The sequence below is a fragment of the Rutidosis leptorrhynchoides genome, chromosome 2 (assembly GCF_046630445.1).
Source record: "Rutidosis leptorrhynchoides isolate AG116_Rl617_1_P2 chromosome 2, CSIRO_AGI_Rlap_v1, whole genome shotgun sequence".
Classification (NCBI taxonomy): Eukaryota; Viridiplantae; Streptophyta; class Magnoliopsida; order Asterales; family Asteraceae; genus Rutidosis; species Rutidosis leptorrhynchoides.
The window spans coordinates 525454624-525477737 of record NC_092334.1 but is presented as its reverse complement, the minus strand read 5'-3'; the positions used below and the strand labels follow the sequence as shown (position 1 = coordinate 525477737).

At 32.4% G+C, this 23114-nt stretch overlaps 1 protein-coding gene across 1 annotated transcript in view; it reads left to right on the top strand.

The window, feature by feature from the left end:
- LOC139889579 (probable receptor-like protein kinase At5g38990) overlaps positions 1–13703 on the top strand; it is a 102566-nt gene extending 88863 nt beyond the window's left edge. The window contains exons 3-5 of the mRNA XM_071872523.1: positions 12496–12664; positions 12743–13386; positions 13629–13703. Coding sequence (XP_071728624.1) covers positions 12496–12664; positions 12743–13386; positions 13629–13703 — 888 coding nt within the window. The remainder of the gene's footprint in view (positions 1–12495; positions 12665–12742; positions 13387–13628) is intronic.
- The last annotated feature ends 9411 nt before the right edge of the window (positions 13704–23114 follow it).

Genomic DNA, 23114 nt, shown 5'->3' with positions numbered 1-23114 from the left:
TATATGTAAACCGATATTGTTTTTCTGTTCTAATTTCTTTCTTCCTTCTTCATAAGCAATTCGACCAGTTCAGTTATCACATTCAACAAAACTTCGAAATGTATTTATGATTCGTAATTGAAACAGAAAACAACTTGAATGAGATGGATTAATTTTTCAAACAGAAAAGAAAGAAAAAAAATAAAAAAATAAAAAGCTGTAACAGCTTCGGATGAACACGATGAACATATATCTTGATTTTGAAATTGAGACCGTTTTAATCCACGATTTCTATACAAAACAGTTTGAAAATTACTCTTAGAAACTTTCCCAATCATCAATTGAATCTGAATTGTAACAGAGGAATCGAATTCGTTCATAGAAACCAGTTTGACTTTTTTATAATAAAACTTTGACTCTTGAATTCTCAATCGATACAAGAATTTAGAATTTAAAATTTTGCAGGAAATTTGACCACAAGATTCCTAATACAACTACGCTTTTAGATTCTGAAGATTGACTCGATTTTGATATATGGTAAAACCAAAAAAAAAAAAAATTATCTTGACAGAAGAAAAAAAAATACTGGGTTTTCTTCAAGTTTCTGTTTTCATTTTCAAACAGCAGCAGAGAAAAAGTTGTTTATCATATGCGAATGAATGATTTACGTAGAAATAGGAATTGATTGAAAATTGTTTTATAGCAATGATCGTGAGTGATGCAGGGTCACGCGAAGGAACAAAACAAAAAGGAAATACTTAAATAATAAAAATTAGGATCTGAAAAAGATATCTCTGTCTATATATTTATATTATATATTATATAATAATAATAATAATAATATTAGTAATAATAATAATTCATTTAATAATAAATAATAATAATAATACTAATAATATTAGTAATTATATTAGTAATAATATTATTGATGATAATAATTAATAATAATGATAGTATTAATAATAATGATAATAATACTTATTAATGATAATAATTATTAATAGTATTGTTAATAATGATAATAATAATAATAGTAATATAACAAATTAATATTAATGCTTAACTTATTCTACATAAAAAGAAATGTTATAATTTCTCTACATATAATATTTAGAATTTATTTATATTACAATATTTATTTAAATAATTATGTATAGAAATTATATATATATATATTTCATATATTAACCTATAATTATAAATATATAAATTTTCGTTACTAACTTCTTAAAAAAAATATAAAACGAGTATTTTTAAATAATGTAAATCAAGTTCGTAAAATATATAATTATATATATTCCAATATAATATATCTATAATTACATTTTAATTACAAATTTTTATTATTTAAATAAATATATTAAATATATATTTAGAAATAAAGAAATTTAAATTATGCATTATATATATCAAGTAATGTATATATATATATATATATATATATATATATATATATATATATATATATATACATACATACATACATACATACATATATAAAAATAAAATAATAGTTTTCATTACTACCTATTTTATTTTACATATTTATTTATAATAACAAAAACATATAATAGTTTAAATAGTGGTTCGTGAATCATTGAGAGCATTCGAAGGGTAAATGAATATATGAACACAGTTCAAAGTTTTTAAGATTTCAACATTACAGACTTTGCTTATCGTGTCGGAAACATATAAAGATTAAAGTTTAAATTTGGTCGGAAATTTCCGGGTTGCCACACAAAAAACATGATAGTCGAGCAAAACTGGGGAAAGTCGAACAAGAAAAAAACACGGCAAAACAAAAAAAAAGAAATTCGAACAAAAATGTGTTCTACATTTTTGAAAGTTGGACAAAAAAAGGGAAGAAACAAAAATATTGATATTCGAACAAAAATGTGTTCTACATTTTTGTAATTCGAACAAAAAGAAAAAAGAAAGGGCGGCCGAACAAAAATGTGAAATTCGAACAAAAATGTGTTCTACATGTTTGAAATTCGAACAAAAAAATGTAGAACACATCATAGTTGAACAAAAATGTATTCAAAAATGTGTTCTACATTTTTTAAATTCGAACAAATTTTTTTTTTTTGCTCGACTATTGATAGTGTTCCAAATGAACATATATTTAGTAGCAATATCGTTCCAATATGTAAAGTTTTTAAATGTAATTTCCTTATTTTTAGTTGTAATAGTTAAATAAATAAGTGCGAAGACGAAAGACGCAAATCGCTCGAAAATGAAGATTTAAAGACAAAAACGAAGATTTGAAAGACCAAAACGTCCAAAAAGCTCAAAAGTACAAGATACAGTCAAAAAGGTTCAAATTATTGATGAAGAACGTCTAAAAATGACAAGAGTACAAGTTACAAAACGCAAAGTACAAGATATTAAATTATACGAAAGGACGTTCGAAAATCCAGAACCGAAGCATGAACCAACTCTCAACGCTCGACGCAACGGTGTAAAAATTAAAAGTCAACTATGCACAAGAATAAAATATAATATTTAAATAAATCATAATAAGAATAATATTAAATAATAAAAAGTTGTTAATTGAGCATAGTTCAGGGGTCGTAAATGAAAATTCAATTTACAATTTAACCTATAAATGGAACGATTGTAACGATGAGGAGGAGGATATATTTTCGATCTTTTTTTTCTTTCTATTTTTTTTCTTATTTTTCTATATCAAATATCAATATCTATATTTATAATTCTCTATCATAATGTTAATGTAATCAGATATAACAATAATCTTAATTTTAAGTTTAAATTATGATAATAATAAGATTTATGATAGAGATCATTTGAGTGTGTAAGTCGAAATTCTGTCCGTGTAACGCTACGCTATTTTTAATCATTGTAAGTTATGTTCAACCTTTTTACATTAATGTCTCGTAGCTAAGTCGTTATTATGCTTATTTAAAATGAAGTACTCATGATGTTGGGCTAATTACTAAAATTGGGTTATTGAACTTTGGACCATAATTAAGGTTTGGGCAAAAGACCGACACTTGTGGAAATTGGATTATTGACTATTAATAGATGGGGGGTATTGTCTAATTGAGTGACAACTCATTGGAGTCTGTCGAACCTATCTTCAAATTAATTATCCTAATAATTAATAATGATTATGGTTGTCCTATTTAGTGATGTTCATATGGAATCTGTTATAATCATTTAATTAATCAATTGGGTTGGGTAATTGATTATTCATTCTGATCAAGTGGATGAATTAATATTCATAAACTAATTAAAACAGGGGTGGATTACATACAGTGATAACTGGTGTAATTGTTGACAGAAGTGATAACTGCGTCACAGTTTAAATCCTTAATCAGTTGGAATATTTGACTTCGGGTATAAGGGTAATTTGACGAGGATACTCGCACTTTATATTTATGACCGATGGACTATTATGGATAAAAACCAGATAGACGTATCAAATAAACCAGGACAAAGGACAATTAACCCATGGTAATAAATTAAAATCAACACGTCAAACATCATGATTACGGAAGTTTAAATAAGCATAATTCTTTTATTATATTTCTCATCGTATCTTTATTTACTGTCATTTTATTACTCGCAATTTTATTTACTGTCATTTTATTTATTGTCATTATTTTACGCACTTTAATTATCGTCATTTATCTTTACGCTTAAAATATAGAATCGACAAACCGGTCATTAAACGGTAAAACCCCCCTTTTATAATAATATTACTACTTATATAATTATATATATTTTGTATAAATATAGTTAAAAATATAGTAAGTATCACCAGCTCCCTGTGGAACGAACCGGACTTACTAAAAACTACACTACTCTACGATTAGGTACACTGCCTATAGTGTTGTAGCAAGGTTTAGGTATATCCCATCCGTAAATTAATAAAACTTGTGTCATATTTTGTAGTATTTTGTATTAAAAATAATACTATTTCGTACCCTCACGCTACATCATCAAGTTTTTGGCGCCGCTGCCGGGGAGCGCTAAAACGCTATATTTTTAATTATAATAATATTGAAATAAAATATAATAATATAATAATATTGAAATAGAATATAATAATATAATAATATTGAAATAGAATATAATAATATAATAATATTTAAGAATCAAAAATTTATACGTAAATTTTAAAAAAGTCGTATTTATTAAATACTTCAGGGGTATATTATGTAACTTATAATTAATAATTGCTATCATGTCGCTTTCATGTGAATAGTAAATTAATTAATTTATTTTTATTTACTATTCATAAATAGTAAATGAATTAAAAAAAAAAAAAAGTTTTGAAAAAAAAAAAATTAAAATTATAATTATAAAAAAAATTATTAATTTGTAAAAAAAATCGTTTTTTAAAAAAAAAAAAAAAAATCGTTTTTTAAAAAAAAAAAAAAAAAATTTCGTTTTTAAAAAAAAAAAAAAAAAATTTGTGTAAAAAAAAAATCGTTTTTTTAAAAAAAAAAAAAAAAATTCGTTTTTAAAAAAAAAAATTTGTAAAAAAAAAATCGTTTTTTTTAAAAAAATTTTTAAAAAAAAAAACGAAAAAAAAAAAAAAAAAAAAAAAAAACGTAAAAAAAAACAAAAACGTAAAAAAAAAAACGTAAAAAAAAAAAACGTAAAAAAAAAAAAAAAAAAATTATTAAAAAAAAATATATATATTTTTAAAATTTTGTCTATAAAAAAAAAAAGTTTTTTTTAGTTTTATTACCTTTAGATTTTTAGACTATAGTCGCAACTTTTAGTATTAAGTTTAGTTATGCCATAGTTATTTTCTTATTTTTATTTTTCGACGCCTTTTACCTATGTATCAATTACAATTCCAATTAGTAATCTCTATTTGTAGTTTTAATTTTAAGATAGTGATCGTTATAAGGTTGGATTAACCGCGTGTTTACAAACTACTCTTCGTCTTTTTCATTTTTCGACACTTTTCGACGCGCAATCTTTTTCTCTCTTATTTCTCGCCATTCTAGTTTTTAGGACTTAGAATTTTTTCTACTTCTTCTCTAAATTTCTTAAAATTACGAAAATTTATTTTAAGTGGTTAAATTGATAGACATCAAAATTTTCTGGTTCGTAGTAATAGTTGGATTTGTACGTGGACCGGGTTATTGGAGCCAAACAGTACTCAATTATATTGAGACCAAACGAATCCTGCCCCTCTGCTGCATCTTTTGGCTATTCGAAACGTGGGCAAAATCAGAAAAGTCTATTGATTGGATAACTTATATAATTTTTCTTTCCTTTTTAAAAACTAATAGGATATTCAGTGAATGCACCGAGCAAGACGTTCACCGCCGGTCATACGTTCACCACCTGTAACTCGATCAAGACATCGTTTAACAAATATCGCCGCCGTTGATTTTTCTTTAGAATCGTCATCTAGTCGACCAAGAACTCCAACTCAAATTTCCGACAATCCATCTTTTGAACCCGACTTCACAATTAAGAACCCGGAGGATATTCAAAGACAATTCAGAGATCCTGAACCACTAATTATTCCTCCTGAGCCACAAACCATTAAATCAGAATCCTCTAGTGATTCGTATTCAACAAATTCAATTATGGAAGTAACGGAACCTCTAAGTATGGAAGATCGAATGAGAGCCACACGCACGGGCCAAGGTCACGCCATTATTAAGCCAGAAGTTAATGCGCCAGATTATGAAATCAAAGGACAAATTCTACACATGGTAACTAACCAATGCCAATTCAGTGGTGCACCGAATGAAGATCCTAACGAACACCTTCGTACGTTTAAAAGAATTTGTACACTATTCAAAATCCGAGAAGTGGAAGATGAGCAGATCTATCTCATGTTGTTTCCCTGGACTTTAAAGGGAGAAGCCAAAGATTGGTTAGAATCATTACCTGAAGGGGCGATTGACACATGGGATGTTTTAGTTGAAAAATTTCTTAAACGATTCTTTCCGGCATCCAAAGCCGTGAGACTTCAAGGAGAAATTGTTACGTTCACGCAAAAGCCAAATGAAACATTATATGAGGCGTGGACAAGATTCGGAAGGATGTTGAGAGGATGTCCTCAACACGGTTTAGACACTTACCAAATAGTACAAATATTCTACCAAGGTGTCAATGTTGCTACACGAAAAGACATCGACATAACAGCTGGTGGTTCCATTATGAAGAAAACCGCAACTGAAGCTTACAAAATTATTGATAACACAGCATCTCACTCACATGAGTGGCACCAAGAAAAAGATATCTTTCGATCATCTAAAGTGGCTAGAGCCGATTCTAGCCATGACTTTGATTCTGTTTCCGCAAAAATAGATGCTTTCGAAAGACGAATGGAAAAGATGAATAAAGATATTCACGCAATACGAATCAGTTGTGAGCTATGCGGTGGACCACACTTATTGAAAGATTGTCACATTGAACCAACCATGGAACAACGAGAGAATGTTTTCTATATGAACCAAAGGCCAGGAAATAATTATCAAAATAATTATCAACCGCCAAAGCTAAACTTCAATCGAAATCAAAACATTCTTTACAATCCAAAAGGACCCGAAAATAACTGGTATAACCAACAAGGTCCAAATAACCAACCAACTCAAAACAACACTTTCAATCAACAAAGACCTGGCTTATATAAACCACAACAACAAACCGAAGAGAAAAAGTCAAATATGGAAGACGTGGTATTCAAGCTAGTTGAATCTCAAACACAATTTATTGAAACTCAAACCCAAACGAACGAGAGGTTTGATCAGTCATTAAGAACTCAACAAGCTTCCATTTTGAATCTAGAAAAACACGTAGGTACTCTTGCTAGCATGATGAGTGAGAGGGAACAAGGAAAGCTACCGAGTAATACTGAAGTAAATCCTCGGAAAGAGAATGTTAATATGGTTTCAACAAATTCTGAAAAACCAGCTCCAGAAGATGGGAAGGTTTTAGATGTGAGTAACAATGAAGAAGTTACATCACCACCACCAACCGAGTATGTAAAGCCAGTGGTGGCACCATACAAACTACCCATCCCGTTTCCAAGAAAAGGAGTTGAGTATGAGCAAGTGATAAGTAATAAAGTTTGTGATACCTCTGGAAAGAAAAAGAAGAAAAAGAAGAAGAAAGTACAAGAAACAAAAACCGTAGAAATAAACCCGGTGAATACAGTTCCACCAAAACCTCCACCTAGAGTAGGTGATCCGGGTGAATTTATTGTTCCTTGTCTACTTAGTGACTGTGTTATGTATGATGCACTAGCAGATTTAGGTGCAAGTGTAAGTGTTATGCCTCTTTCCTTATATAAGAGATTAGGTGTAGGTAAGTTAAGTCCAACGGATATGAGTGTTCGACTCTTTGATCAAACCATTAAGCACCCAGTTGGAATTGCTGACAACCTACCCGTTCAAGTAGGCAATTTAACCTTTCTAGTCGAATTTATTGTCATTGACATAGAAGAGGACCCAAACGTTCCTCTAATTTTAGGTCGACCATTCTTTGCGTCCACCGGGGCGTTATTTGATGTAGGAAATGGAAGAATGACACTTAAAAGTGGTAACAAATCAATCACCTTTATGATTCGAAAGTCTAAATCTCCACCAACTAAAACCGTTAAACCAGTAAAAACGATTGGTAATAACCATGTTGTTTTACCAACTCCAACGGTAGTGCTTAGCAATAATAAAACGCCTAAGTGTGGGGAAAATGAAGTAAAACCTAATGATGACTTGATAATAAAGAACCCCGTTGTTGATACGAAATTAAATGACCCCGTTATTAACAGTTCAATGAAGAAACTTTTTAAACGGGCTATCGGTGCTAGAAGTAAGGGGAACTTTAAGTTATGTAACCGGTTAGTATCCAATCTGTCGCCTAAAGAAAAGGCGAAACTAGTTGAATTTTGGGATATTACGGAAGAAGCCGGGCACTGGCTTAAAGAAAAAGTCACAGATAGGCAAGTTGATTATGGACCAAAAGAAATTGACGATGAAGTTAATCACAATTTCGACACCACAGCTACCTAAGTGTGGGGAGATTCAAATGTTCTAAGAAAATGTTATCTAGAGTTAGTTGTTCTGTTCTCGTGTAGTTCCGAGAATGGAATCCGATTGGTCTTTTCCGCTAGCAGACACTAAAGAACTAGTTTTCTCCCCCCATTCTGAATTTTTGTTTTTTTTAGGTTTTATATGAAATTAATATGCTTTTAAGTTTTGTGTGATATTTAAAAACAAAATTTACTTTAATTCATTAAGTTGAAAAAATGATTTCTAAAATTCTTCGTGAGTTGAAGACTAGGTCATTAAGCCGAAATTACTTTACCCGAGGGCGGGGCGAAAAATTTTTTCATCATTATTTTTAATTTTATTGATTTAAAGTATGCCAAAAAAAAATATATTTGATTTTATAAATTTTTGAACGTGGGGTAATATACCCAACTTCAAAAATATGTATATATATGTTTGTATTTTATATTATGTACAAAACAGGGTAGAACAACGCACTTTCAAAGACTAACATTAAGTTCAGCAATAGCTACTGATTTTGACGACAAGAAGCAAAATATCAAATGTGATGTAAAATAATATGCTTACAAACTGGGTATTTTTAATCACTTTTCTACACTAATCACCCTCATGAATTTATAATTATAGTCCGATTTCATGCAAATGAGGGCATTGCATGATCTCAAGTGTGGGGAAGGGTTATAAATTCTCTCGGGTTTGCACTTAGTTTATTTGCCAAATTTTGTGAAAATTTGAAAAATTTTCAACTAAATGAATTTAAAATCATGTTTATACATATTTATGAACGGTGAAAACTAGGTGATAATACCGAAATTATCGTTACCTCGAAAAGGACATAAATTGAGAAACACCCTAAAATGCTTGAATTCATTTAAAATGAAATAAAAGAAAATAAAAAGGCAAAGAAAGAAACTAAGTGTGGGAAGAATGTACCAAGTTATTCAATTTAAAACATATATCACATATTTTTGTACAAGATTATTGCAGGTACTTTTGCTTTGGACGATACTAATCAGTTTTACCCGGTTTACTGTAATACATTTGAAAGAAAGATGGATCTACACGATGAATCAATTCCATCATTAAAAGGAAGTAAAGTCTTCCGAAAAAGACACGCGCTTCTTGATTTAGGTCATGAAGTTGTCGTCCAGACCAGCTGTAGGTTGACGAAAAACCTAGAAAAGTCATCACTAAAATCAGCAGGAAATCCACGGACCTCAGCATCAAACAGGGTCGCCAAGTGGTCAGATTTATCCTAACCATGAGAAGGATTTATCTTGTACAATGGGGAGGCACCGTGCAAATTAGCTTGATAAGACTAATGAATCAGATCCCCAGAAAGGATAATCTCCTTAAAGATTAAAAATCAGCTTTTAAGACTGATATTACTCAATCCTAGAGATTGACCTTAAAGATTGAGAATTCAAACTCATGGAATTCAATGATATCTAAACTCGAGCTTGAACGAGAAAATATTTTGATCAAAAATACAAACCGATTTGTTTTCTGAAAACCCATTTTCAATGCGTTCATTACCATTGAACGTAAAATCCTAGGAATTCACCTGGAATTCATTAGGTCACCTGAACCAAATCGGGTGTCAACCGTAAGAACGGTGGTTGCATAGCATGGTCGGAGACATGACCTTGTGCCAGACCGAAAAATCATAGGATGATCTTTACTATCGCTCCTACCAAGGATAGTTCTAGCATCCGACACGTTAAAAGACCATAATCATCTGCATGTCACGGGACATTGCCTTAACAGTTTCTTGTTCATCGCTTTCCTTTACAACCGGACGGTAGTTTACCGAAAGGTAATATACGGAACAAGTAAACTGGATGTGTGCTTTCCGATACCGGGATAGCAGTGGATTACACGAACCTAAATGTTTTAGCCAAAATAATGATCCACAAATATATTTTGCAACACCGATGATGGATCAAATCAGAAAACTTGTCTAGGGTAAAATCTAGCTTGAATTTTCAAAAGATCAAATGTTTTCATAAAGATCCAATTTCCCTAAAGGATCTACATTTTTATAGTCATGTGGGACTGTAAACCGCCTTTCAAATGTGCACTTTGCTTTGGAAACCGAAAGTAAATCGGCTATTTGATTGCAAGTGTCGTTGACCTAAACCCGAGGCAACTGTGGATGACACACCCACCTTTAACCATCATTACTGTCATTGTTTATACCGCTATATCAAAATCACTGATGTACAAAATGTGATGAATAAAAAAGTGATTCATGTATGTTTTTATTTCAAGTTCTGTATTGCTTGAGGACAAGCAACGCTCAAGTGTGGGGATATTTGATAGTGTTCCAAATGAACATATATTTAGTAGCAATATCGTTCCAATATGTAAAGTTTTTAAATGTAATTTCCTTATTTTTAGTTGTAATAGTTAAATAAATAAGTGCGAAGACGAAAGACGCAAATCGCTCGAAAATGAAGATTTAAAGACAAAAACGAAGATTTGAAAGACCAAAACGTCCAAAAAGCTCAAAAGTACAAGATACAGTCAAAAAGGTTCAAATTATTGATGAAGAACGTCTAAAAATGACAAGAGTACAAGTTACAAAACGCAAAGTACAAGATATTAAATTATACGAAAGGACGTTCGAAAATCCAGAACCGAAGCATGAACCAACTCTCAACGCTCGACGCAACGGTGTAAAAATTAAAAGTCAACTATGCACAAGAATAAAATATAATATTTAAATAAATCATAATAAGAATAATATTAAATAATAAAAAGTTGTTAATTGAGCATAGTTCAGGGGTCGTAAATGAAAATTCAATTTACAATTTAGCCTATAAATGGAACGATTGTAACGATGAGGAGGAGGATATATTTTCGATCTTTTTTTTCTTTCTATTTTTTTTCTTATTTTTCTATATCAAATATCAATATCTATATTTATAATTCTCTATCATAATGTTAATGTAATCAGATATAACAATAATCTTAATTTTAAGTTTAAATTATGATAATAATAAGATTTATGATAGAGATCATTTGAGTGTGTAAGTCGAAATTCTGTCCGTGTAACGCTACGCTATTTTTAATCATTGTAAGTTATGTTCAACCTTTTTACATTAATGTCTCGTAGCTAAGTCGTTATTATGCTTATTTAAAATGAAGTACTCATGATGTTGGGCTAATTACTAAAATTGGGTTATTGAACTTTGGACCATAATTAAGGTTTGGGCAAAAGACCGACACTTGTGGAAATTGGATTATTGACTATTAATAGATGGGGGGTATTGTCTAATTGAGTGACAACTCATTGGAGTCTGTCGAACCTATCTTCAAATTAATTATCCTAATAATTAATAATGATTATGGTTGTCCTATTTAGTGATGTTCATATGGAATCTGTTATAATCATTTAATTAATCAATTGGGTTGGGTAATTGATTATTCATTCTGATCAAGTGGATGAATTAATATTCATAAACTAATTAAAACAGGGGTGGATTACATACAGTGATAACTGGTGTAATTGTTGACAGAAGTGATAACTGCGTCACAGTTTAAATCCTTAATCAGTTGGAATATTTGACTTCGGGTATAAGGGTAATTTGACGAGGATACTCGCACTTTATATTTATGACCGATGGACTATTATGGATAAAAACCAGATAGACGTATCAAATAAACCAGGACAAAGGACAATTAACCCATGGTAATAAATTAAAATCAACACGTCAAACATCATGATTACGGAAGTTTAAATAAGCATAATTCTTTTATTATATTTCTCATCGTATCTTTATTTACTGTCATTTTATTACTCGCAATTTTATTTACTGTCATTTTATTTATTGTCATTATTTTACGCACTTTAATTATCGTCATTTATCTTTACGCTTAAAATATAGAATCGACAAACCGGTCATTAAACGGTAAAACCCCCCTTTTATAATAATATTACTACTTATATAATTATATATATTTTGTATAAATATAGTTAAAAATATAGTAAGTATCACCAGCTCCCTGTGGAACGAACCGGACTTACTAAAAACTACACTACTCTACGATTAGGTACACTGCCTATAGTGTTGTAGCAAGGTTTAGGTATATCCCATCCGTAAATTAATAAAACTTGTGTCATATTTTGTAGTATTTTGTATTAAAAATAATACTATTTCGTACCCTCACGCTACATCACCAACTATGAATTTTTGTTCGTCCGTGTTTTTGATTTTTGCTCGAATTTCCTTTTTTTGCTCGCCCGCCACTTTTTTTGCTCGAATTTCTGTGTATTTGGAGTTCCTAGAGTTCTCACACTAAAAAAGTTCTCACTAGAGTCTATATATATATATATATATATATATATATATATATATATATATATATATATATATATATATATATATATATATCCAAAGGTTCAAACGAGAACTACAAAATTGTGAGAACTTTTATAACCTTTTGTTATAATGCATGTATTTCTAAATGTAATATTTAATTTAATTGTTGTCATGGTTGACAGGAAAATCATAAAGACACCCTCCGGATTTCACTTGAAGACATGCAGTCAGCCACTGATCACTTCCATGATAAACATTGTGTCGGCCAAGGAGGGTTTGGGAAAGTTTATAAAGGAAAACTTCCACAGGATGATCATACAATTGTGGCGAAGCTATTGGATGTAAAGGGTGGTCAGGGAGAAAAACAATTTCAGAATGAGCTTTAAATTCTTTTCAAGTATAAGCACAATAACATAATCGGTCTTGTAGGATACTGTTCCGAAAACGATCTAAAAATCATTGTGTATGAGTATGCGTCAAGAGGAAGTCTTGATAGGTACTTGAATGAAACTCGTCTAGCTTGGACAATACAACTCAAAATATGCATTGATGTTCCAACCGCATTGGATTTCCTTCATAGTGGAATCGGAAAACAAGCAGCGGTGATACATAGGGATATAAAAGCAGCTAACATTCTACTAAACAATGACTGGAATGCAAAACTTGCTGATTTTGGGCTTTCTTTAATAAGTGCAATAGATAAGGAAACCGACTATGCAATCGAACGTGCATGCGGCACACCCGGCTACGTGGATCCACGTTACTTGAAATCGCGTCTGTTAACCAAAGAATCCGATATATATTCATTTGGTGTCGTTTTATTTGAGCTCTTGTGTGGATCAACGTTTTTAATCCACGAAAAGGAAGGTGTATTTCTATCGAGTTTCGTCAAACACAACTTTGATAAAGAAAAAGTGAATGAAGTGGTGCTTAAGAACATAAAAACACAGATCATGCCGGAAGCACTGAATGTATTTTACACGATTGCCTGCCAATGCTTACATGATAATAGAGAAGATCGGCCAACAGCACAAGTAGTCGTACAACAACTTAAGAAAGCATTGGAATTACAAGTAAGTTAAGTTCTGACTTTCTTATTTTATTTACTCAACAACTCTGCCTCCAACTGTATAAAATGATTATGATAAGCTAGGATCTATAATATAAATTTACATTAGTTTCAATAGTCTATCAAATTCCTGAAGGAAGATACATTAGCAGATAAGTGAAATAAGTTTCACACCTTTGATGTGGGCATGTGGCTAAGAAGTATGTACTAAACTCATATATTTAATTTTATTTAATTTACATGTAGATGTCGAGTGGTGATGGAGCTTCTTCTTTCCTTAACAAATACTTCACATCAAGTGGAAGATTGAAATTCAAATGATATATTTGTAATTGATAGTACTTATGTAGGGTTGCATGAGCTACCTCGTATACAAGTTTTTTTTTTTTTTTTAAATGTCGTTGATTTGTCGAAAGTGAACTCAATCATTTGTTTACTGAAAATAGGTGTTTTTTCTGAATTTGAAGCTGGTAAGTTACATTGAGGTTTATGTATGTCCTTTTGTATTTGAAACTGAAATCGGTTAGCTTAGATGTTCTTCAAAGGTCAAGATATGCAAATGTTAATAGGCCTGCATTTATATCTAAAGAGTGCTTCTTTTGTCATATCGATCACTTGTCAGTTTATATTAGCGTAGATGTTGTTCAGAGGTTGAGATATGTAGATGTCAATTTCATTATATTTTGATATGTTAAACTGTCAATTTACATTTTATGTCAATAGGCCTACGTTTATATCGAAACACTTCATATTGTTTGTTATATAAAATGGTTTGTGGCTGAGAATATGATAACCAGATTGATCCTTGAATCGTGCAGTCATTTTCCTAATCATGTATTTCGACCCAATTAGCCACGAGTTACACGAAATCAAGATTGGGATAAGACAGAGTGAATTGTTGTCTTGGCTATAAGAAAATAACTTTAGACAATTGTAGAAAATATTTCTGGATGTTAGTATGTTGAAAGTGTGCATAGATTGTTGAAAATCTGGAACCTTTCTCTGAAGACATCCGGTCACGAAGGTATCACGTTTACCAATGGACAATGACTTATGCAAAAGCCACAAGATCGCATATGCTGAAGAGAAGTAAGTTGGTTGACCTGCTTACTTACACTAATGTCCAAACGACCAAAGAGAAATGCATCGGACCGACTTTTTTCCACAACAGAAACCACAGTCAACCGAAAAGAAAGTCCACTTTGTCTTGTTAAAGATTGCCTTGGAGACTGATCCCTACCTAGGATACTGGGGAAGAAACTCTGGAATGACCCTATAAAAGGAGAACACAATCTCTGGATGAGGCATTTCACTCTCAAGTCGTATCACAACACATACACATAACTCGTAACGAGTTACCTTCGTATCTTGGTGGCGTAAAGTAGGAAACCTTCCTACTACCTTCGGAAACCGCCAACAAGCATATATCCTATATCATATTCTCAAATTCCATATATTATGTGATCGGATTTATTCATCCTTGTTACTTCAACAAGGATCGCCAAAAAAGTGTACAAACAAGAGGGACTTACAAAAGAATGGGATTAAGCCAGCCACAAACACCGCTATGAGGAGAATAATGGCTCAGTATCTGGGTTGAAACCATTTAAACGGAAAACTGAACCGAGACTAAACCGGGAAAAACTAAAACCGAGTTTGATAAATGGTTTTTGGATCAATCAAATTTGAATTCGTAATTCGGTTTTCGATTCGATTTATGGTTTTGAAAATTTTGAATTTTGGTTAAACTGGAACTGAATTCAAAAACTAGTTCAATTAATTAAAAATTTATAAATAAATATATTATACATATGTGTGGTTTTTCGAATTAGGTTGAAGAAAAAATTAATTGTTTAACATTTTGAAAACTTAAAAATTTAGCTATCATTTGATTATGATATATAATAGTTTTGTTTGGACTTTAAATTCACATATATTGATAGTAGTTTCGAACTCTAATTACTACTATATACAATTGAGCAAATTTTGAGTTACTATTCCTCAATAGTAACTCTTTTGTCCTTTTCTATTTTTCTTTTCATCCCAAACTATTTTCGTCTTTGCTCCAACAACATCTAACCGCCATATTTTCGACAATGCAGCTTTTAGAACTTACCCACATAGCTTTTAGACCTAAAAAACTTCATAAACCCACCCCAAACTTTGAACGCAAATACTTTCATTTTTCTAGCTAAATAAAAAGACACCACCTACACAAATTAACTCACAGCATATTTTCGAACATACAATTTTTACCAGCAATCGGCCTGAAGCGCACTACCACACGCCACACACATAGGTCATCGTAAATTTCTCCCGCCACTTTTTTTGAGTTTTTCCATGTAGTATAGATGTGTTCTTCACTGGGAACAAAAGATATCAGCGACGGAAAAAGGAAAGAAAGAAGAAAAGTCCGGACGTTCGGAGGATACCAGAAGCTGGAACGACGCCGAAAAAAATCAGGTTTTAGGCGAGACACATGAGAGAAGGCAGAGTCAACAAAAATGTACAGACTCATAGAGCAAATATTCAGAAGATATTGTAAATGGTTACCTGAGAAGAAGACCGGAGACTAGAGAATCAAATGGAAAAGGCAAAATGAGATGAGTAGATTTTCAAGTAAGGGAGGAATAGAGAAGGGAGCACGTGATGACTTTTTTTAATACTAGCTACATAGATATAGTCCTTGCTCCAATTAAAGATTTGGAGTCATTAATAAAATATTCCTTTAATGTGTAACACAAATTACATTACAATTAAAATTATAAATTACATCAAAACTGGGTCATTTTTTTCTAACTTAAATTTTCAAACCTTATTAAATCATTCTTCTAATTTATACGGAGTAATTTTTATTACGTGTATAAAAATTTATTTACGTGTTATATAGTAACTATTTATAACAATTAATTTGATCCATCTCAAAAAAATATTATACAATATAATTTGGACAGCTCGGGATAATAAATTTGTTACAACTCATATAGTAATATATGACACTATGTTTCTTTGCAATTGTATTAGATATTTAATATGTTAAAACGAATTATTGTCTTATAGCTAGGTTACGTTAACTGCTTTGCTTCAATATATTTTTATTATAATATATAATTGGATGCTACAATTTTTTTTACGTAAACGAAGGGTGGCCGCCGCAACACGTGGCTGACCAATCTGCTTGTTTGGTTATAATGTAACACGTGTTACTAGTTACAATTATATAGTTTGTAATTTTGTATCATATTAGCATGTATATTTTGTAACTTTGTACGTTGTAGGGTGTTTTTAGTAAAATTTAGATTTTGTTTGTTTTTTGCTTTTAACCAAAATCAAACAAAAAACCGAATTGAAATCGATTCGTTTAGGTTCAATTTTGATATATGAATTCGGTTTTCTTTTCGATTTTGCTTCCAGAAATTCAAAACTGAACAAATCGTAAACTGAACCGGTGAACATCGCTACTCAGAATGGCAATATACCAGTTGTTTTCTAATCCAATGGTATGCAATGTATATAACCGAGACACTGAACGTAACTACTTCTTTGCAGCACCATGCATGCCACTCGTTGCCTTATGTTTCAAGATTCAAATAAAACCATTCAGCCAAAAACTCATTAAATGTGATTTAAAAAAAGTAATGAAGGTATTTATATTTATGTATGTATATACATGTATTTAGATAGCTAATGGATTACATTCGATCCTGTTAAAATATTATAATGTTTTTCTAGATTAATATAGATTAGTCTAGAATTAGTAAGTTTTATTAGATATTTAATAATAGATATTTAAGTAGAAGTGACTAGAAATTGTTAGAGAATTAGTTAGTCAAAAAAATCAAGATTTGCTAGAATGATCTAGTAGACTTATTGAGCCTATAAATAGACTAGTGGTCTTGCAAAATGTAAAACAACAAAACACACACAAATTGAAGTAATAAAACAACTTTCTAAAAACTCTTTTCTATTCTAATTTCTAAAACACTCCCTCAACATTATAAACACTATAATACTTCATACTAATCTATCACTTCTAAAAAATCTAAACCTACACTAAATCTAACAAGTGGTATCAAGAGCCGTGTTGGGCGTTGTTCGAATACACCATGACTACCGTCGGTGCGTACAATATTCCCGTCCCCATCTTTGATGGTGATAACTATGATTTTTGGAGTATCCGAATGAAGACATATTTTCAAGCACAAAGCTTGTGGGATATTGTCGAAGTCGGGTTTACAACTCCAAAAGACGTCGAAACTCTATCCGCAGAAGAACAAGAAAAATACAACAGAAATGTTGTAAGAAATGCTGCTGCTCTAGGCTACATTCAACAAGCCTTGACACCGTCTATCTTTTCACAAATCATGGGAGCTACGACAGCCAAAGAGGCGTGGAAGATCCTTCAAGAAGAATTTCAAGGAAATGCCAAGGTGAGATATGTAAAACTACTAACTCTAAGACGAGATTTTGAAAATTTAAATATGAAAGAGACTGAGACCGTTAAAGATTACTATTCTAGAATCAAAGAAATAGTAAATCAAATGAGAGCCTATGGAGATAATATAACTGACAAAAGGATCGTAGAAAAGATACTTATCAGTATGACCGAAAAATACGATCATGTCATTACTGCTATCGAAGAGTCAAAAGACATCGAGACTCTGTCGGTACCAGAATTAATTGGCTCTCTTGAAGCATATGAGGCTAGATTGAGTCGGCGTAGTGAAAACTCACTAGAAAGTGCCTTTCAGTCTAAACTCAAAATAAGGTCTCGGAAATCTAATAATGAGGGGAAAAGAAATCTCGAAGAAAAGTCGAGAGGAGGAGAAAAACCCAGAACCGGGTTTGATCAGAGAAGAAAAAACTATCCTCCATGTGATATCTGCAAAAAGACAAACCACTTGGAGAAAGATTGTTTCCACAAAGAGAAACCACAATGTAATAACTGCAAAAGATTTGGGCATCTAGAAAAAGATTGCCGTTTAAAACAAAATCATCGAGCTAACTTCATGGAAGAAAGTGAAGATATTCCGGAGAACAAAAATCAGCTATTCTATGCCTGTCATGTCGCAAATAAACAGAGGGACGATACTTGGTTGATCGACAGTGGGTGCAGCAATCACATGACAGGAGATGAGAAGCTATTTCAGAGTATCAACACCTCCGTAAAGTCCCGTGTCAAGTTAGGGAATGGAGAACTCGTGGATACTAAAGGCAAAGGTACTATTACTGTTCAAACTAATAACGTCACTCGATCTATCAATGACGTTCTTCTAGTACCAAGCCTAGCAAGTAACTTGTTAAGTGTTGGTCAAATGATGGAGCACGGATACTCTTTACTCTTCGAAGACAAATCATGCGTTATTCGTGACAAGAAAAATAACTATAAATTAATAGCCGAAGTGCCAATGGAGAATCGCAACTTTCCGCTTCGTTGGCAGTATATCCAAGACACAGCCATGAAAGTTCAAGTTGAAGAATCATGGCTATGGCATCGAAGATTTGGCCACTTTAACTTTCACGCACTAAAAATCCTCCAACAGAAGAATATGATGAGAGACTTGCCTAACATAGAAGAGATCACCGACACGTGTGAAAGCTGTGTGATGGGCAAGCAACATCGAAAACCTTTCCCTCGTGACAAATCTTGGAGAGAGAAAGGTATACTGGAGCTCGTGCACACCGACATTTGTGGACCAATGAGAACCCCGTCACTTAACCAAAACAGGTACTTTATTCTCTTCATCGATGATTATTCTAGAATGACGTGGGTTTATTTCATGCGTGAAAAATCAGAAGTATTTACAATATTCAAGAAGTTCAAGAACTTCGTCGAAAAGAGTAGTGGCCATTATATAAAAACGCTAAGGAGTGATAGAGGAAAAGAATACACCTCTACACAGTTTAACAAATTCTGTGAAGACGAAGGAGTTAAACGCCAACTTACTGTTGGTTACGCCCCTGAGCAAAATGGCGTCTCTGAACGCAAAAATAGAACTGTAATGGAAATGGCCAAAACAATGATACATGAAAAAGGCCGTCCAAACAGTTTTTGGGCTGAAGCTGTATACACGGCTGTATATATATTAAACCGATGTCCAATGAAAGCAGTTGAAAACAAGACTCCAATTAAGGCATGGAGTGGAAGGAAACCGTCGGCAAAACATTTACGAGTATTTGGATCTATCTGCTACATTCATATTCCAAAGGAGAAACGTCACAAACTCCAAGAAAAATCAGAGAAAGGAATATTCTTGGGCTATAGCACACAATCAAAAGGTTACCGAGTCTACAACTTGAAGACCAATAACATCGTGATCAGCCGAGACGTGGAGTTTGACGAAGAAGCTTCTTGGAACTGGGAGAAAGACAAAGTTGAAAAGCAAACATATCTGCCACGGATATCTATAGAAACTCCAGCTCAACATCCACTACAAACAAAGCATTCTTGTCATGAAAGCACAGGAGAAACGAGCCCTGCTACGCCAAGTTCTCCTTCGGCAACATTACCTTCAGCGCAAGAAGATTCAAGTCCGGAGTCAACACCGGGAAGAGTTAAAAAGTTAGCAGAGGTGTACGAGACTTGCAACTTCACAACTATAGAACCTGAAAGCTATGAAGTTGCATCGAAAGATGAAAAGTGGGTGGCTGCTATGAATGAAGAAATAAGAATGATTGAGAAAAACAACACATGGGAGTTAGTTGATCCTCCAGAAAATAAAGAAATCATTGGAGTTAAATGGGTTTACAAAACAAAGCTCAACCCTGACGGTTCTATACAAAAACACAAAGCAAGGATAGTAGCTAAAGGCTACTCACAACAACAAGGAGTCGACTACCACGAAACTTTTGCACCAGTAGCTCGACTAGACACTATAAGAGCACTTGTGGCATTAGCAGCTTAACGAAGGTGGAAGATTCACCAACTAGATGTAAAATCAGCCTTTCTAAATGGATTTCTCGAAGAAGAAATATACGTCGAGCAACCACAATGGTTCATTCAGAAAGGAAAAGAAGACCAAGTCCTGAAGCTAAAGAAAGCTCTATATGGACTTAAACAAGCACCACGTGCTTGGTATAGCCGCATTGACAGCTACTTCACAAGTACAGGATTCAGGAGGAGTCAAAGTGAGCCCACACTCTATATCAAAACCCAAGGTAACTCTGACACTCTCATTATTTCCTTGTATGTTGATGATCTTATATATACGGGAAACAATGAGAGAATGATACAAGAGTTTAAGGAAGACATGATGAAAACGTTCGAGATGAGCGACCTTGGTTTGATGCGCTATTTTCTTGGCATCGAAATCAGTCAAGAAAAGGAAGGCATCTTCATATGCCAAAGGAAATACACAGAAAATCTCCTGAAAAAGTTTAAACTGTACGGTTGTAAAACCGTCGCGACGCCACTAGTTGCCAATGAGAAGATGAGACAAGAAGATGGATCGGAGAAAGCGGATGCTTCAAGATTCAGAAGTCTCATTGGAAGTCTACTATATCTAACATCAACAAGACCAGACATCATGTACGCAACGAGTCTGCTATCCAGGTACATGCAAAACCCTACTCAAATACATTACGGAGCTTATAAAAGAATACTAAGATACTTGCAAGGTACCATGGACTATGGAATATGGTACAATCCCACTATAGACTCGAAGCTTCATGGATACACTGATAGTGATTGGGCCGGATCGGTGGATGACATGAGAAGTACTTCCGGATACGCATTCACACTTGGATCTGGTGTATTCTCATGGACATCAAAGAAACAAGAAACGGTGGCACAATCGTCAGCTGAAGCCGAGTACGTCGCAGCCGCAAACTCAGCTAATCAAGCTATATGGCTAAGAAGAATACTAGAAGACATGGGCGAGAAACAAGATGAAGCTACAAAAATATTCTGCGACAACAAGTCCGCGATCGCGATGGCAAAGAATCCAGTGTTCCTTGGTAGAACAAAACACATTGACATCAAGCTTCACTTTCTGCGAGAAAGCTCAGCCAAGAAAGATATTGAATTAAAATACTGCAAGACCGAAGAGCAGATTGCAGATATTTTCACTAAAGCACTACCAAGACCCAAGTTCGAGTTCCTACGTAACATGCTCGGAGTAACACCGAAAAACATTAAGGAGGAGTGTTAAAATATTATAATGTTTTTCTAGATTAATATAGATTAATCTAGAATTAGTAAGTTTTATTAGATATTTAATAGTAGATATTTAAGTAGAAGTGACTAGAAATTGTTAGAGAATTTGTTAGTCAAAAAAATCAAGATTTGCTAGAATGATCTAGTAGACTTATTGAGCCTATAAATAGGCTAGTGGTCTTGCAAAATGTAAAACAACAAAACACAAACAAATTGAATTAATAAAACAACTTTCTAAAAACTCTTTTCTATTCTAATTTCTAAAACACTCCCTCAACATTATAAACACTATAATACTTCATACTAATCTATCACTTCTAAAAAATCTAAACCTACACTAAATTTAACAGATCCATTATTCATCCATATCAATATCTAATATTCATGCATTGAAATCGTTCATATCCATGCTTAAGTGAGTGTATATCGGCTCTACATTGAATGACCGTTGAATAGGATGTCCCGCAAGTACAATACGATTTAACTTTTAATTATTTAACTTTTATTCTTTTTGTGTTATAAAAGTTAATTATATTATATTGTAACATCTAATGTCGATGAAGAAGACGTCGTTAATACGTTCCCGTAACATCTAATGCAGATATCGGTCTTAAGTTGTTATTCAATTCGTCAACTCCTTCAATACTCACAGATCAGGTACGACTGTACAAATTTTGCTACACCTTTCGACTATTGCTGTTTGAGACGATAGATAAGGGTCAGCGGTTAGGATTTTCATTTCTTTTAATTTACAGGTTTGAATTGATTATGTTTTGGCTTTGGGTTATGCCCACAAAGTGTTTGATAAAATGCCTTTAAACTTTTGAGTGTAAGTAAGGTGTTTGTTTGTTTACTAATAATTTGTAGATAATGGTGAATAATAGTTGTTACAACTAATGTTTGATGTTTAAAATGATTATGTAAGTTCATTTTTCAGGTACCATGTTTATTTCGTTAATGTCAAATAATAATTGAGTTTAGCATATTTCGTTTTTGTCAGGTCTTTGATTTTGTATTTCGTTAATGTTTACTCTTTCATATGTACCATGTCTGACTTGGAAGAGAATGGTGTTGATCATATGTTTGACTTGGGTTACATACAACTGAAAATGACATAACTGAATTAATTTGCAAGGTTTAGTTCATTATATTACACTTCATCTAGAGAATTGATTAAAAGTGGAATAATTCGCATGGGCATTTATATATTTATCTAACGAAAGACGTTAATGTCTATTCAACACAACCCATATCGACTCATTCGAGAAAAATGGTTGAACTGACCACCTGTGTTATTGTATAGTGTAAGTTATTTTCTGATACATCCATAAAACCTACAATTATTCTATGTGTGTATACTAACTTACAATCGTGTAGGAAACTGATCGTGTTAAGGCAAATGCGTTCATTCAGAGAGAAGCTTCATGGTCATAAAATGCAGTATGAGTTTTTAAAAGCCGTTGCTGCAAATCAGGTTCTTATGTAGATTATTTAGTGTCAAATTGAGCATTTGTTGATTTGAATACACCAATTATGATTTCTTACACGAATTGGCAAGTTATCGCATTACAAAATGA